We start from the raw sequence: 18380 nt of genomic DNA on the forward strand, positions 1-18380 counted from the left end.
CATAAACAAAACAAAAAAAAATTTGTATAAAAAAATAAACAACCTAAAGAATTTGCAAGAGAAAAATAACCATGTGGAATGCAAGAGTTTAGACATTAACAATAGTAATAGTGAAAAGAAAATAAAGTAATGGAGAAGCCATTCTATCAATGCCAGTCATTCTGCCAACGCCTCGCCTTTGAAAGGCTCTAGCAAATGGTTTGGAGTCAGTCGAGCTCGGATTAGCTCTACATATGTGGAGAGTATTTACTTTCCACATAAGGTGGTAAGCTAACACATAGACAAGGAGAAACTTGCAACCTTCTCTTTCAAACTACCACTATTTTTTTTTCTTTCTAATATCACAAAAAATAGTGGGACTTGCACCATATTCTTCTACTGTTGCAGCAATTATCCCCTTCTAGGCTTCCCTATCACCAAATTCAAATCTTGCAGTTTCACTGCTCTTGTCGTCCTGCGAACGCCCAATCCTTCACCTTGACGGCAACTTTCCACATAAGCTGGTAAGCTCACACATGGATAAGGAGTAATTGGCAACCTCCTCTCACAAAGATATTGCCTGGCAAGACTTGGCCAAAAAACAAATTGTTGTGGTGGAGAGCTTGTGTGCAAGGCTTGTGTTGGGCCAATGCCTATCCTCACGGCAAACGCCAATCGATCCAACATTTATTCGGTGTGGAAGTTCTATGGAATTGAATGATCACATCTTCCTCGAATACCTTTTCGTTAAAGCGGTTTGGTTCGAAAGCCCGTTGTCTTATATTTATCCCAACAAATAGAAGCCCAAAGATTCATGAACGGTTGAAGAGCTAGGATCGTATCCCTTCCCCGATAAGAAAAGGGTTGAGGAAACTTTGAGTATGAGTATGTGCTAGTTTATATTTTGGTTTCTATGGACAACTAAAAATGTTTTAGTTTTTAAGGAGAGTTTGGACTCCCGTCAAGGTCTCTGAAGCTACACAACGTGCTTTCGAAGAGTTTCCGGAGACTAACAAACTTACGGTAAGAAAAGTACCCCCCTCCCCCGGTAGTATTGGATTCTGCCAGAGGTACGCTTTTGTAAGCTTAATTGTGATGCAGCCTTTAACCAAAAAGCTTCTCTTGGGAGGCTTGTGGTGATTGGAAGGAGATCAACGAGCGCCCAGATCTTTGCTTTTTCAGCTCTAGCTCATTTCGTCAACGTTAGCATGGGAGAGGCTTTGGCTATTCACTTGGGCTTGTATCAGGCATTGAAAGAAAACAACCCCAAAATCCAAGTCGAATCTGATTGCAAAGAGATCATCTACCTTATCAAAGAGCAGTCTTCCTCTCAATTTTGTAACCATGAATTTCAGTTTATTCCTAGGAAGACTAACAGTGTAGCCCATAACCTGTCTAGGGAGGCCCTGTCTTTGAGTGAATTGACAAACTAGCCAAATTCCATTCCTTGGCTACCAGTTCTTGAGTTACATGTACATCATTCTTTCTACAAGAAACTATGACAATTGCTTCTTCATTTCCTTTACTATATTAATTTGATTCTTCCCCTTACTTTCTGTTGCCGCTAATTTTGCCGGTATGCAAACTCATTAGAATGGTCTGGTTATTAATATGAAATCAATACTATTGAAAGTCAAAATAGAATACAAATTTTCTTAAGGTAGAGCTTTGATTATCAAGCAATATGACTTTTCACGTTGAGAAGTTCTAGCCTGATAATCAAAGCCTCTTGCATTCAGTGGCTAGAGACATTACCGTGTTTAGCAAGGGTCTTGGGTTTGAGAACAAAAGGCGAATTTCAAATGTGGTATGCTTCGGTGGAGCTACAATGCAGTCTTATTCCCAACTCTAGCAAAGTGATGAACGATCTAGGTTCTTCCATTTTGATTTAATTTCATCTCTGAAATTGAGCACAATCGCAAGGTATCCTGATGAGGGTCTAGTCCAAGTGCACGTAGACTAGCGGTCAACAAAGGCTGTTTCATCTTGGGTAACCAGTTCATTCCATCACAATTGCACCAATAAGGGGAAACCAAGGTCTTAACGAGAACTGATTTCTCCTAACCCTGTTTGGATTCTGTGATTGTAGTAAAGGATGTGACATACTTTATATTGCTTCATCAACATTTGAGTCACTATTTCAATTCTATTATTACTTCAAGTCTATATGAAGCAATCACCTAGGCTTGTTTCTTAAGGGAATGATGTACAATGCTCAGTTAACGAAAGCTATCTACGGTAGTAAAACAATCTGTTTGTTCATGGTTTGAGTCTTTGAGATGTTTGGTCATACCGTGATTAGTATGACATTTAATAGAGGTTTAGTCATACTGTGATTAGTATGACATTTAATAGAGTGACATCTACCATCCAGATTCACATAATTGTTATAGGCTTCTGAGTATAAAACATTCCTGGAGAAGTATTTTTAAAACAAAGATCTAGGTCAAGGAAGAAATTTCTTCACTATTGGGGCGAGTCGTGGCAGAATAGGAATCTACTTATCTCAATGGATGTAAGTGATATATTTTTTGACTAAAAGTGGCTGTTAAGTGCCAAGCCCAGTGAGAATCTTGGCACGTTGGGAAACAAAACAACAAGCTTTACATATTCTTAATAATTTTCTCAATTGAAATTTGATCACCAATTACAGTTGGCGCACGAAGTTCATCATTTATACAATGTTAAGTTATCAAATAATTGAGAACTGTTAATTGCGCCTTCTGTTCACCTTAGAGGACCTTTTGGTGCTTCCTGATGTGGATTGTTGCAATGGCACAGGAAGGATTGTTCCCCCTTTAATGTCATCTGAACCAGTCATGTTATCAAGAGCTCTCTGTGCCTCAATGTAGACCCTAAGATCTCTAATCTGCAAGTCAAAATACGAAGCTACAAGATGAGTACGAATATAACTAGTCCAATGCAAAACCAAGAAACTTGTTAAGTGCTTTTGCAAACCTGTTCTTCCAGATCCACTAAATTCTCATCCTTCAGCTTTAATGACGAGATTTCCCTAGAAAAACAAGAAATCAATCTTTTTATCCACAAAAAGGAGAGATAGATATATAACAATATGCACATGAGCAATTAATTCTAGGTCCTAACCAAAGCTCTCCCCCCGTATAACCTTACAGTCCTTGCCTACAAGACCCAAAATGATGGGATAAGAGAGCAAGGCATGAAGTTAGTTGAGGCAATGATATACTTCTTCTATATACCAGATCCTAGCGGCTCTTTAAAAACACTTCATCAAACTTACAGAGGTAATAACAATATAAGATGCTTTTGCATTACAGGCTTAAAATAACTTATATTAATAGACGCATGTGAAAATTAACCTGCCTTCCTCACATTATAGTTGTATGTACTAAATTGACTTCTCAGAACTGTGTTTATTAATATGTTGTTACTACACTAATCCACATATAATTACAGTGTTACTACTTTTGCTGGAAAACTGGTAGGCTTTTCAATATATCATGGCTTTATGGAAGTCATCCTGTGCTTACATGTTGGAGCTAGGGTGGTTATTGTTTGATCAGCTTCAAGTCTCTCTCACTTCTTTTTCGAACTCCCGTGCCATCACATGCATTTTTTGTTATTAATTGGGAGCTCATCTACATTTGACCAACTAGAAATTAAGAAACACCATACGAATTTTATGGCACCTTGTATGGCTCTTGCTCATGCTAGATATTTTCTTTGACAGTAACTATACCTTTGCATGCGTGAGTTCCTGCTTCAGCAGGTATAACCAACAGTTTATGTTTCCAAATACAGATGAAGAATGATAATGTACCTCTCTTCAGCCTCCTTAACCTTTTTCTGCAAGAGTTTCTGGTTCTTCATAAGATTTTCGTTCTTCTAAGAATTGAAATAGATAAGCCTGTTAGAGGAAATAATTGCTTTGGACTAAACAAAAGGTGAGAACATTTAAAATACGGCAGACCAAGTCACATAGTAGATGACAAAACTTACATCAGCAGCAACTCTTTTTTCCTCAACATATTTATCATATTTCAGTTGGATATCCTGCAACTTTGAACTCAAAGCCTTCTCCACTGCTTCAGAAATGGACTTCTCTTTTTTGCCTCTGGCCTCTACAAGTAGAGTTTCATAATACTGAAATGGCAACAAGGAATAGAAGTATAAAACATAATGTATTTCAAGAATCATATTGATTTTTATTATAATCAGAGGGAAAACTAAGGTATGCAGACGACGGTAGAAACTATTGATTAATGTCACAAAAGAAGACAGGCTCATGGTGTCACGTATAGGTAACGGGCGTATTGGAAAGCTGGTTTTAGGAGAGTTCTAGAGTGTATCTAATGCAGAATTGATCTCGAAACAGGGAAGAGCCAGTGAGAGATCAATTGCTACAGGATCAATGAAATAGGGAAAACATAATTAAATAACAGATTTTCTTTCCACTTTTTATTTTACTTATGAAAGAAGAAAATAAAGGGATACGATAGATGGTTGAGCCTCCCACTCAACCTAGGCCTCTCACCTCACACTCCCTTTCACAGCTACATGGTTAACAATCACTCTCTTTTTTTTTCCCTCTTCTTACAATATGTAAGACAACATAGAAATAAAGATTTCCTAATTCCAACACAGGTTTTATATAGTAATCTGATTACAATAAAAGATGACATAACAACTAAATTAAGACCACACACCTACAATTTAGGATTCAGATGCTCTACGGCCAAGGTGGTAGCGGCCATCATGCTGCCACGCCCCATGGGAGCGACACGTGGCTTTATGATGATCCAACGTTAAAAAAATTCAAATATCACTTAAGTGACTGGGTCAAAACAAAACCCTAAGTTGTTAGTGAGATGGAAGTTTTGAAACTGAGCTCATCGTCTTCTTCCTCTCCTCGCTGTGGCTCTGCTTTCATTTTTGGCAAGCTTCCTCCCTCTCCGTGAACCTTTGGAACTTCAAATCATTTTGGTTTTCTAACATAAGCCCTAACCCTCCCTCTCTCTTTTACCAAACCCTCTTCCCTCACTGCTCCTCTCATCTCTCACAGCGACGGTAGTGTGTGTTCGCAGGCGAGGGCGAGGGCAATGGCAACGGTACACAACCTGCTGCTGCTCTCATCTACTCACCCTGCACCTTCATCGTTGCATCTTTTGACTCAGGTGAAGAAACGGGCCTCAAATGCGACTGGTAGGATGATTGGAATCTGAAGTTGCAGCAGAGCCGGCGGGTTTGATGGTGGGAGAGAATGGGTTTGATGATCGTGAGATGAAAGGAAATGAGAAACAAAAAAAAAAAAAAACAGAAAGAAGAGATTAGAAGAAGTGCAGCAGTCGTTTGTACCTGGCTCAGAGAGAATCCAGCAACATTGTCTCAGCTTCCAATTTGTTGTTAAAATTCCTTTTTCCCAAAATGAGTGCTCCCCTCTCCTGTTAAAATTCCTATGTAATTTGTAATATGTTATTTGTACCTTAATGTATTTAAAATCAGTTGCTTGTGAACTCCACAAGATTTCAAGTGCTATTAACATATTTCTCACTCTTTGACCTGTGCTTCTGTCTCCTTGTAATGGCTCAACTCAACCAAGCTTTATACCAAAAAGTTTATGTGATTGTTTCTGTGATGGATGAAGATCAATCAGACTAAGGGATCAAGGAAAACAAGGTTCAGTCAATGGGATGCCAAAAAGAATAATTGTTGGTTTGGTTTTGTTGGAGTTTTAGTATTCAGTAGGGTAGGATATAGAAGTTTCTTTTAGAATGCTTTAGGACCGAAAGATATTACAGTTTTAACATTTTAAGAAATGTTTTGATCAGCAGCATCTCATTCTTTCTGAATAGTTAAATCGCCATTGTTTTTACCATTATGATCCATATAGGGTATATCAGAAGAGCTCTTGAGGATGCATGTAATTTATGATAAATAAGACTTGAAAAGCTGTTGGTGTAAATGTAGCCATTTCTTTGAAAAGAGATCTAGTATACAGGGAGCTTTTCTTAAGGCAGGGAAAGGTTATGAAGAAGAATCATAAGTGGGTGAATAGGTTTTAGGTTTTGAAAATGATTTTAAGGTTGGGAGATGTTGCTTGAATTCTTGCTTTTCCTAATTAAATTTTTTTAAAGTGCTCTGTTTGTATGGTTTTCAAGCGTCCCTGACAATGAAGCTACAGATCATAAGTTTTACTGGAATCTAACTGCATCTTGCAGGCAGTATTATGCCTTCCTCCTTGATCTAAAGTCCTCGACCTTGCTGCTGCATATATTCCAATGTTCTTCCAAATAGATATTGTCCATTAGTCTATGATTATGTAGGTCTCAGAAATCTAGAGTTCTTATAGCAAATCAGGGGAAAAGAAGAAAACCAAAGCATCATATTCCACTGGCTTGGTGTTTTTGTAAATCCTTAAAAAGGACAAAACAAAAAACACTATATGGTTGTTTTAGGTCTAGTGACATCTCTGTTGCTTGAATTTTGTGGTTTCATTGAACTGACTAGCATGTAGATCTACCATGTATTGCTTCAACGCAGATTTGTAATTGCTTCAATTCTTCATTGTTCAATCCTTGACAAAACAAGGCATTCTCCCATAAACCACCTTCCAATATGTGATTCTCCTTGCTTTATGTGGCCAACTCAAACCATTTCTTATTTTTCAAATGGTTGAATTTATTGCACTTCTTCTTCTACTACTTCTAATATTTTCTTTCTTTCTTTCTTTCTTTTTTTCTCATTTCCTTTCATCTCATGATTTTCTCTCCCACCATCAAACCTGCTGGCTCTGCTGCAAGTGGATTTGAGGCCGTTTCTTTACCTGACTCGAAAGATGCAACGAGGAAGGTGCAGGGTGAGTAGATGAGAGCAGCAGCAGGTTGTGTACCATCGCTGTCACCTTCGCCCTCGCCGTCGCTTGCAATCACACTACCGTCACCGTGAGAGATGAGAGGAGCGGTGAGAGGAGAGGGTTTGGTAAAAGAGAGGGAGGGTTAGGGCTTGTGTTAGAAAACCAAAATGATTTGACGTTCCAAAGGTTCACGGAGAGGGAGGAAGCTTGCCAAAAATGAAAGCAGAGCAACGGAGAGGAGAGGAAGAAGACGATGAGCTCGGTTTCAAAACTTCCATCGCACTAACAAGTAACAACTTAGGATTTTGTTTTGATTCAAGGTCAGTTTGGTTCGTTTTGGTCTGCTCGGTCCGGTCGGTGTTGATTGAAGAGGATAACCCGGTCACTAAGTGATATTTGAACTTTTTTAACCTGGGCCGTTGGATCATCATAAAGCCACGTGTCGCTCCCATGGGGCGTGGCAGCACGATGGCCACTACCACCTTGGCCGTGAAGGATCTGAATCCTACAATTTAACGAAATCCTAAAATCAGAAGTAACCTACACGAAAGGTAACATAAATCTGTCTTCAACTGGGCCCACAAATGCTGTCCTCTTACAATAAATATCTCCATAAATATATGATAATTCCCCAAATCAGCTCCCACGGTTATGACAGATCCTAAAAGATAGGATCTGTATAACTTCCATATCGTAAGCCATATCTCCTCCATAATGGGCCCACAGGGGTTTGATTTTAAGGAATTTTAATTCCTCCATACATGGAACATAAAGATTCAGTTTTCTAAAATATAGGAAACTTGTAGCTGGAGAAAAAATTCCTGAAAAGAAGCCATAAGATACCAACTGGCTCAAAAAATCCTGCTTATCAGGAATCCCAAAGTCTCCATACATGGGTTCAGTTTGAGTCAAAGAACTGGTTCAATAATGAACCAAATTGACCCAAATCAAACCAACCAAGTCGTAGGAAATCTGCATCAGTATTGGAGATGCTGAGAGATTCTAGATACGATAATCTTTGATATGCATGGATATCTGCTTATGATACATGCAAAGCAAGTTTTTAAGCATTATGCACCATAAATAAGCAATAAATAATTATATCCAACCAATGTTAAGTAATAAGAAGCAATTAAACAAGAAAATTTGAAAAAGAAAACTCTATTTGCATATTAGGATACTAGCCGAAGTTAACGCCAAAAGATCCAAACCAAGCAAGTAATAAGTATAAATATAAAACTAAATATTAAGTAATAGGCATTAAGCATATATACATATTAACCATACTACTACTTTACTGTAACAAATATTAAACAAACCTGAAGTAGTATGTAACTATTAATAATAAGTACTTGGCAACAAACATAACTACATACATTACAGATCGCAAATCATTCAAGATAATCCAAATTTAGGTAAATTTTTTCTACTTTAGAGGTCATACTTGGCAAAAACAAGTAAGAAAAACCAAAATTCAAGCAAAAAAGTCAATTTTTTACACATACTTCAACCTAGGGCTTTGATTTTCGATCTCCATTTTGATGAACTTTGATGCAATTTTTTGCTTGTTTAATCACTCGTCCTAGGTCATTTTTTTAGTGTAGATGGGATTCACTAAGGTTTTGGCCAAAGATTCAAAGTAGGAAGATGTTTACTTTCAAAACTGGGATTTTTGGCTTTGGCAGCCTATGTATTGAGTGTATCGGCGTATAATATGGGTACTAAATTAGACTGTACTGGCCAGTATCGGTTTTGTATATAAATTTTTTTATGCATCAGTTTTATATCATATTAACAAGGCCAATAGGTCCAATACATATCAATAGTTGACACCAAGGACAGGCTAATGCACATGGCTCTGTAGTTCCCACTAAAGGGATATGTACCTCTGAACAAGCAATCAATTCGTAATCAGACAGTCAACATAATCATCAGTCCCCAAAAAATATTGTCAGGATAAACTTCTCTAGTTATTTTTTAGACTAGCAGATGTCATCATGTAGAATGAGCCCATCCACCTAAGGGTGTCAAAACTTGGGAACCGAAAGCCCAAACCAAAACCTCCCATTTTAACCCGAAACCAACCGACGAACTGGTTTATTGGTTCGATTTCAGTTTGGGCATAAGTTTCGATTCAGTCTTGGTCTAGGCCAATTAGACCAATAAGCCCTTGCAACTGAGCAATTATTATCAAATTGGACCAAAACTGATAGGACTGGCTGAATAGCCCTATAACTTTGAAACTCTCCACCATCTCTCTCTCTCTCATTTATAGACTCTCTTTTCCTTCTCCTCTTCTTAAATTTCCGATGCGAGACTAAAATGAGTGCGTTCTCTTATTCCTTTCTCCTCTTGGAGCAAAAGGCTATCCTTTTTAGTCAGACATTGGAAACTCATGAGAGAGAATAGAGAATGTGATGCCTATAAATAAGGCTAGGCAGCCCGACCCACTTGCACTATTATTGGTTTTCATCTTGGGCTCAATAATGGCCTGATAGACTGAGACTGATAAGAAGCCGATAAAGCCTAAATCACTAAGTTATTGGTTCTGGACTAAGGTCCCCGGACCAATAACCTTATTGGTCCGATTTCGGTCTTGGGCCAAATAGGTGGACCCCTAACATCAGCCTGACTGAAACTGACCGGCATGGCATGCTAGTTGGGTGCAGACATGCATTAAGAATAGTTCCACCACAACAAGTACATTGGAATCTCTCAAGAGTTCCATATAACCAACTAAATACAGGGATTTGAATACGTTGCATTAGAGAGGCAATATCTAAGTACTTACTTCTCTTTGAGTCTCAAGCTGGCTTGTGAGTAAGCGATTGTACTCATCAACAATCTGCTGTCAAAAAAAAAAAAAAAAAGGGTCAATGATTATAGCAATCATACAAGTGAACTAACAAAATTGCTTTTCATTAAGTATCAAAGGTCAAGATCTCAGACAACTCAAAGGTGTGTCTGTAATTAATATTGGACCTAATCAATATTGTAGAATATGGTATAAGAGGATATAAATGAGCATAAAATATTAAAGTTTCTGACAATGCCAATGTGTGTCTGTAATTAATTCTGGAAATGCTTGAATGTGATCAATGTACTACAGTGTCATAAGATAACAAGCTACCTCTGAGTCAGACTATATGTACCACTTGAAAAAATAGATTATAAGTTCAAAACAGCTTGCCATATTATGCCAAACCAATTCAAGCATAGGATTCAACTTTCAAGCATGTGGGTCCAGTACAAATCTAGGCCCGATATCTGATTTTAGGAATAAAGAATAAATATGCCTGAAAGAGGAAAATATTATGACCACTTCAACTTTACTGCTAACGAGCGCACTGCTAATTCCAGAATCCTCAGAGCAGTCACAGTTCCCACAATCACCATCCGTCAATCTACAACAGGAGTTCAACTCTACCAGCTTTCCATCAGTTTTTGAATGATTTAGTCGGTGAACATAATTGTCGCCGACATAATCCCAAACACGTTGCGTTTCTAAATCAAGGGAATAGCAGTGTTGGGTTTCTTTCCAGTGCCTGATAGCATGACCTTCTTTATACCTAAAATCAATACATAATTCCAACAATCAGGAACTCAATTGAAAGAGTTTATCAGCTAAAGAATAAGTGCAAATATAGAGCATTTATGCCAACCTTCCACATCCCACAAACCCACAGATCACACAAATCCAGAGATCCTCTGATGTTCCACAAACAGAACATGTTGCTTTCTGAGCCTGCTGTTGACAAAATCGGCAGACCTGATTTAAAATTAAAAAAAAAAAAACCATTAGTAAAGCCAACAGTTACATTGATAAGGTTATGCCAACCACTTTCAGTACTGTCAGATAACATCCAAATGACTAAGACAATTGTTTGTGCAACAGAAAAGATGCATCAGAGATACTTCGTAAGCAAAACTGATATCCCAAAATGCCACTGTGAGCTACAATGATTACCCTAAAAAATGCATTGTTAGCCTTTCCTTAACACCTCCAAATTGCTCTATACTGCTCCTTTTCACAGGAGAATCTATTGGTTTTTGTTACACATGAACAATCCATGCCAATCAACTTTCTGTCATCTTGTCACCTACTAGTGCTACTCTTGAGTTCCATCAATTGTGTTCTTCAAAAACAACGAGCATAGTTGTCACCTAGGCGATGTCGTGTTGTGTCCAGGCCCCCTCCAGCCTTGGGTCACCTAGATGCCATGACAACTATGATAATAGGACTAAATCAGTGTATCTAAATAGCGTGATCAAAGAAAACCGAATACCTAGCTGGTTAAAATTCTATTCTTTTTGTGAAATCAATTGATTTTCATTTTCCTTGTTTTATCTGGAGGGCTGTTGACACAATCCCAGGTCACAAAACTCTGTTTTTGGGTCGCTATGGATCCATAAGAATGATAAATAACTCAAGAAGAGTATAATGGCAATTCCATAAATTCTTAGCACAATTAGGACCCATTGGGACAAAATAAAGTATTCTGGGGAAAACCGTTTGAGGAGGATCTTTTTTGGATTTAGAAAAGGAATGGGAGTGAATAAAACAAATTCATACGCAAAGGGGTCTTTGAATAATTTTATATAACTTGTCCTTATTTGTAACTTCAGAAACTTATCTCTTCTTTCACCTTCAACCACGAGAGTCACGGTACAGACCAAAGTAGGAGATCGAACCGCAGCCATTGATACCCAACCCAAACAGCTCTGAAACGCCAGAGTTAGAGTCGCCTAGGCCTATTGAGTGGAACCAAGCCAATAAACCTTGATTAAATAGGAATATAAATATTCGATTTGAGCTCGTTCAGAAAAAATCACAAACAGAGCAGGTCGGGACCAAGGGGATTATCTCACAATACACGCAAGTTTCTGAAACCAGATTGCACAGGTAAAATCACCCCTAGTATCAAAGTTCAGAGTATTGGTATTGGTATCATATCAGAAGGGTGATTTTAAGAGACATTTTGTATCATACTAGAGAGACGCAAGATATGTATGGGAATGGTCAAGAAACGTATGGCAATGCAAAAGACAGTTTTGAAGCATCAAACACTATAAATAAATAGTATGTAAAATATATAATGTATGAAAAGGAGAACAAAGTACGGCAAGACAAGTGCATTCAATTGATTATATATAAAGGATGAGATTTCTTACATGTACTAATACCAATTTTTTTTAGGTATTGTATCAGTACCTTAAATATACGACATGTATCAATTAGTATCGGCGGATACTTAAAACCTTGCCTAGGATAGGTACCATACTAAATTCGGAAGTGAAAGAACTAGGTATGAGGCAGATTGATCAAATCTCTCAACCTTGTTAGTTCGGTAGTAAAAAAAAAAGAATGCGATAAGGAAGAGGGGAAAATAATAAGGGGAAAGAAGAGTACAAGAATAAAGAAAGGAAGGAGGAAGGAAAGACTAACCTGAAGTAAGAAGAGGCCGGGGCAGGAGAGGGAAAGTGGAAACTAGGAGCACCAATCGGCTCTGGTTCTCAGGTGGGCTTCAATAACCTTCTCCCATACCTTCATCGTAAGACTAAAAAGTTTATGCCTCTATAGTTATTGCAGTCCTGAATATCCCTTTTTTTTGTAGATCGGGACCATATTGCTTCTCCTCCATTCATCTGGCAGTTTCCTTGTGCTCAGTATCTTGTTAACCAACTTGGTTAGCCTAGTTAAACCACATAACCCTAGGCTCTTCCCCACTTCTATTGGGACTCCATCTGGGCCTGGTGTCTTGCCTACTTTCATCTTTTTTAAAGCTTCTTTTACTTCAGACACCCTAATTTTGCATATGTATCTGCCACATGTGGTGTCTTGGTGACTAATACAGCCCTCAAGGGGACTATTACTTGAGAAGTCTCCATTTAGTCGGCTGTAGAAATACCTTCTCCATCTCTCCGTAATGTTTTCATCCCTTATTAGTACCCTACCATCTTCAGATTTAATAATCTAACATGGTCGAAATTTCTACTCTTCTTTTCCCTTAATTTAGCATCTTATAGATAGCTTTTTCCCTTTCCTTTGTGTTCAGGTTGTTATAAAGATCATCATGTTTCCTCGCCCTTGCTTTCCCCACGATCGTCTTAGCTTCATTTCTAGCGAGAATAGGATACCATTGGTTAATTTAACCAGTTGGCTTTAATTTTTTTTATATTTCCAACTTTACCCATAGGGACTCATCCTCAAGCATTGGTGCCAATGACTGAGCACTAGAACTCATCAAAGGTGGTAATGTAGTCCTAGAATAGGTGATAATCCTACTAGGAGCCAATGGGAATCAAGCTTTGGTCAAGCCTGCTGTTTAGGGCTGATTAGGGGTTGTTTTAGGGCAAAATTAGGGTTTAGGATGGGAATTTGGGAATGGGGTTTATATGGCTGTAATATGCAGGTTTAGGGGGTCATTATAGTATAAAAATAATTGAATTTGAAACAGTTTTAAGTTCCTGCAGAAATTAGGGTTAGGGTTTCGGGTTTTAAAATTAGGAAAAAACAACAAAAACTAGGGTTTAAAGTAGGATTCAGGGGCTGGGGTTGAGGTCGAGTGTTAGAAGGATTAGGGGGAAGGTTCAGCTGCAATATGGGGAATTTCTGATGGCTGAATGGGCCTAAACAGAAATTAAGGTTTCTTAGGTTTATGGCGATTAATGGGGAATTAGGGTTTAGAGTGATGGGAAGGGGCAGCAACTGAGATCGAGTATAGGCAGGGGTGTGATGGGGCTATGGTCTGAATCTGATTGAATTCAGATGGTGGATGAGTATTAAAAATAACCTAGATGATCTAGGGTTTAAGGGAAATCGATAGGGAGGGAGAATGAATGGAAAAACAGAAATTAAAGAGCAAACTTACTACTAGATTCCACCGGCAGCAGCTTGATTTGAAGAAGGATGAAGCCACCTTCAGAGAGAAATGCTCCCAGCCGTCACGGCGTAAGGAGTCGCAGGATTCCACCCACCCTTCCACCTTGATGTACCCACAAGGATGCAAACACTCTTGAAGAGCAAGGAGCAGCAGCAGCAATCGACCAGCAGCAATAACAGTATTTTTTTCAAATATCAATATGTGGAGAAATCTCCCACGATCCAATATATTTATAATAAAGGCCTAAGCCAACTCCTAGTACAAATAAAGGTCTCTTTCTTCTAAAATCGTGGAAGGGAGAGAACTAATCTAACTTAAATTGAATCAAACAGTAAATTGTCCTAACTACCCCTACTTAACATAAATTAAAAGACTCTAACTTAAAACAATTAATTTAAAAGAAGATTCCCCATCAGCCAATAGAATATAAGGACCTATTAGCCAATAGGAGCTCTTCACTTAAATTAAACCCATTGGACCCATTGAACCAATTGGATATAACCAATTTCAACCCGGTTCAATCTAAAAAAACAGAAAAATAACTAAATATAAAAAAAACATAACTCCTAACCTACGGCTCCCTATTCAAACCCTAAGTTCAGGGTTTCTTCTTCTTCTTCTTCCTTCTTGGAGCTGCATCAGGTGGAGGCTAGTTGGGTGGAGAGAGGAGCAAAAAGAGTCCACAGGATCCACATTGGGGTGTGGGGTGCGGGGGATGCACAACAGTTGAGTAAACAATAGGGGGTGAGGGGGTGTAGATGCGTAGGCGACAGCAGCGGAGACCGAGGGCTGCGCAATGCAGCAGAGATCGATCGCAGCAGGAGGCAGAGCTTTGCAGTGGCGACAAGAGGCAAACATGGGTTTGCAGTGGTGGGAGATGGGTGTAGGATGCTAGGGTTGGGCCTCGCCAATTGAGGCACAAAGGGAGACATGGGGGGCATGGGAAGGGGGCTGCATGAGGAGGGGCAGCAGTGGAGGCTGTGCAGGGAGGCTGCGTTTCGGGGGCAGCAACAGAGACGACGCATGGGGGCAGCCCGATGGGGATTCGAAGGCTCTAAGATTCATGGAAAGAGGGAGTGGCTGCTCTAAAGTTCACAATGAGAGCTTTGGTTTCGGTTCATCGGGATAGGGGCAGGCAAAAGAGAGATTTTCGTCGTTTGTGGATCACTCGGATAAATGCAGTATTCGTGAAAAAAGGGTATTCTATGGTTGAAGTCAATTAATACACGATCTGTACAAAAAACAGTTACTTCTTAATCGTAAAATACTTGCACAAATAGCTATATCAAATAGGGATTATTTTTTAGAAAGGGGAGGAATGATGGTGGTGCTTATATCCATGGAGGCGATCGTGTTTATAACGACAGTGGTGCTTGCATAAGATGGGTTCCGGTGCTTAGTCATCAGAGTTAGTGCTTGAGGATGGGTTCCTATGGGTAAAATTGGAAATATAAAAATTTAAAAACTCAAGTACTTAAATTAACTAACATTATCCTTATGTAGGTACCCCAAACATAATATTTCAAACGTGAGATGCCTAAGATGTAGTTATCATAAACGATAAGTACCTCAGCCATAATGTACCCTCAAAAAATGCAAAACTGAAAGTAGATAAAGGTTCTATACAACACAATGCTACTAGGAATTATAGTCATCACTTATATTGGCTAAGCTTCTCATACCCAGCTTATAGGCATGACGTTGCTTACAGAAGCGGCACATGTTTGGATGGGACCCTGGTGCTTCTACTTTTGGGGATTCTCAGATTTACCACCAGCAACATCATAATATTTGAGACGGGGAGGGGTACTACACGAGTTTTTCTAGCTTCTGATGGTAAAGACTCCAAATGAAATAATAGTACGGGGCATGGCCTTTCAGCCTCTGTAATCAGTAGAAGCTGGCTTCTAGAAGCCAATAAGCACAACCCTGAGAAGCATAGCCAAACTAAACATTGAGGTGAACTCAAGAAGTATATGCATTGGTAGCAAAAAATAAAAATCGAAACAGACACTTCTTAGCAGCACAAGCTTTACTAACATTGAGGTGAACTCAAGAAGTATATGCATTGGTAGCAAAAAATAAAAACTGCAACAGAAACACTTCTTAGCAGCACAAGCTTTACTAACCAGGCAAGATGAGTCGGCCCATTTTGAGATGCATGAACATCGGAATGAGTGGTCGCAAGGTGTCGTCAAGATACCACTGGTATCTTGATCCAGCCTTTCTAGATAGTAGAAAAAACAAGATTACAAAAACTAACAATAGTTCCATTATCACAACCAAAAACAAAAACAGGCTGCCTGGTAGAACAAATAAGCATATAATTCCATAAGCCGTAGAACTCACCAAGGCAAACAGGACATGTAGGTAATTCAGTAAAACCTAGAGGCGGAGTACTAGCAATGTCCGCGGATTCCGTATATTCTACGGAAGTCACATATAAGACATGGCAAACCTCAGCCTGCAACACAACCATAGGAGAAAACGCAGTAAATTTCCAACCAAACCCACTTATTCAAACCCCACAAATTCATATATAAAAGCAATAACAGAAACCTCAGTGGACGAGAACCGCCTCCCGTTGAAGCTCCGATAAAACTTCTCTGCTTTCTGCTGGTCAACAAGCTTAATCAACGCGCTGTATCGATCCTCCATTCCGTCATTCCTACAATTCACCCAATACAAAATTGTTACGATCAATCTTGAACAAATAATCCGACCAATCTACAACAAGTTTTAGGGTTTCTGTCATGGCGGATGAAGAGAACCTGATGATGAGAACCTCGGAGAAGTGATCGATGTAGGAAGCGCAGAAGAATATGAGATCTTCGGGGGAGAGGTGGTTAGGGACAGCGACGACGAAGAGAAGAGTGGAATCCTCTTCAAGATTAGTTCGGTTTGTGGAGAGGGAGGTGGGATTATGGTGGGAAACGCTGCGGAAGAGATGGACGATGCCTCTTCGTTCTTGGATGTTAGGGTTGGTGGGGGTGGCGGCTCCGCTGTCTTCTCCAGCGGATCTGGTGGTGATGGGGTGGTTGGTGTCCACCGAATGGATTTGAAGGCTGAACATGTGAGACTGTTGCGAAAGACTCAACAGAAGAGTGTGTGAAGATGGAAATCTGCAGAGCCTCAAAAGACTCTGATGCTTCTTTCGCGGGAAATGGGAAGTTAGGCCGTTAAGGTCGCCCTCTCCTGGAGACACTTATGATTGGCACACGGCATAACGATGAACCCATTATCGAACAATGTTTCTAACGAATACAATGTAATTTTTTGAGGACCTATCTTCTTTGTCGTTGGATTGGATTCCTAGGGGCACTTTAGTAAAGTAGGGGGCCAATATTTTCTTAATATTCATTTCATTCACCTTGAGTGAAAGAAAACTTTCTACATTGAGTGTCCCTTTTATTTACATTCATATCCTATACGTTGAGCAGTCGGTGTGTAATTAGTTCCGTTGGTAGACATCAATTATTGGTACATCACAAACACACAAAATATGAATGCAATAGTAAATGTCTTTCAGGCACAGAAAAATGACAGTATAAATAAATTTTGTTATCAAAAAAAAACTGACGATGAATCATTTAGAAATTTTTATGGATCAACGTTCATCATAAGAATGTACTCGTATTTATATATCTATATCAATTCCCATTGGAGAAATATATAATACGGCAAACCTATAATAGAGTGTCTAAGTTTGTCCATAATTGAGACAGGTACTTGCATATAAAAAAACCATTATAATAAATACATAATAAAAATATATTTATTTAATTTAATTCGTTTAAATTGAGATTGACGGACACACATCAAATATCAAAATATCCCAACACTCGATATTTATAAATAGAGGGTAGCTGACAGTCTTTTTCCATTCATTCATTCAAATATTTTCTCCTCTTAAGCGCTTTTTTGAACCTTTTTTTTTTTTTTTTGGGAAAATCTCACGGACGCCCCCTATAACTATTCGAAATGATAAGTACACCCTAAATTTTGCAAAAAATTCACAGATTACCCTTATTTTATATTTTTATTTCAACTTAGTCCACTCCGTTAGGTCTTTGCAGGTAAGTGGCTATTGACTCTTTTATAATGGCAAAATTACCGTTACCATTGGATGAACTTCCTATTATACCCTTAAGGTTAAATCCCCAATATCCCTAAATACAAACCAGATTTTCTTCATCGTTTTCGCTTGACTGAAGGTGGAAGAAACAAGAACAGAGAATTCCTCCACCTGATGCCATTATTTACCGATTTTCACGCTCGGTCTAGAAATTGGGAGAAGCGGAGGAGGTGGTGGTTGTGATTAATGAGAAGCTTAGGCAAAGCAGAAGCATAAGATTCAGAAGATAGAAGATGCAATAGGGTGTGGAAGATGGGAGAAAACGAGTGGATTACAGAGGCTACGACGGACGATTGGCTTGTGGTGGAAGTGCTGATGCGGCTACGCCAGCCAGAAGAACATGGGTCCCTGCCGACAAAGAGTTTGGTGGCTGTGTTGCCTGAGTGGGGATTGAGACAACCACGGTCGAGGCAGATTCTACGATGCAGTAGCGTTCAGGTGAAGAAGGATGGGGAGTCAAGGAGAGCCAGCCCGACGACGCCTCTCTCTTGGAGTGGTGGCACGTCTTTTAGCGGTAGCGGTGCTGTCGATGGTTACGAAGAGTCCCTTA

At 39.2% G+C, this 18380-nt stretch overlaps 1 protein-coding gene across 2 annotated transcripts; it reads right to left on the reverse strand.

Moving 5' to 3' along the window:
• Window positions 1-2589: 2589 nt before the first annotated feature.
• LOC122667015 (BRAP2 RING ZnF UBP domain-containing protein 1) lies at window positions 2590-16850 on the reverse strand. Of its 2 annotated transcripts, none has more exons than XM_043863165.1 (11): window positions 16467-16850; window positions 16255-16363; window positions 16045-16159; window positions 15825-15922; window positions 10474-10580; window positions 10134-10380; window positions 9603-9656; window positions 3958-4101; window positions 3779-3843; window positions 2938-2992; window positions 2590-2848 (listed from the first exon to the last, which is right to left on the reverse strand). In XM_043863165.1, the coding sequence occupies exons 1-11, from the start codon at window positions 16766-16768 to the stop codon at window positions 2690-2692; spliced, it is 1455 nt and encodes a 484-aa protein (XP_043719100.1). In that variant the 5' UTR covers window positions 16769-16850; the 3' UTR covers window positions 2590-2689. The 2 variants fall into 2 exon arrangements, with proteins under 2 accessions (XP_043719100.1, XP_043719099.1); XM_043863164.1 differs by having other exon boundaries at window positions 10131-10380; window positions 16467-16849.
• Between the last annotated feature and the right edge of the window lie 1530 nt (window positions 16851-18380).

The sequence above is a fragment of the Telopea speciosissima genome, chromosome 7, assembly GCF_018873765.1.
Source record: "Telopea speciosissima isolate NSW1024214 ecotype Mountain lineage chromosome 7, Tspe_v1, whole genome shotgun sequence".
Taxonomy (NCBI): domain Eukaryota; kingdom Viridiplantae; phylum Streptophyta; class Magnoliopsida; order Proteales; family Proteaceae; genus Telopea; species Telopea speciosissima.

Bases quoted from the DNA above. Each gene is read 5' to 3' on its own strand.
- LOC122667015 (XM_043863164.1), bottom strand. From the start codon at position 16,768: ATGTTCAGCCTTCAAATCCATTCGGTGGACACCAACCACCCCATCACC. The intron at 16,160-16,254 runs GTTTCTGTTATT...GTTGTGTTGCAG, and splicing joins GGCGGTTCTCGTCCACTGAG to GCTGAGGTTTGCCATGTCTT. The intron at 2,993-3,778 runs GTACATTATCAT...TTGTTTTTCTAG, and splicing joins GTTAAGGAGGCTGAAGAGAG to GGAAATCTCGTCATTAAAGC.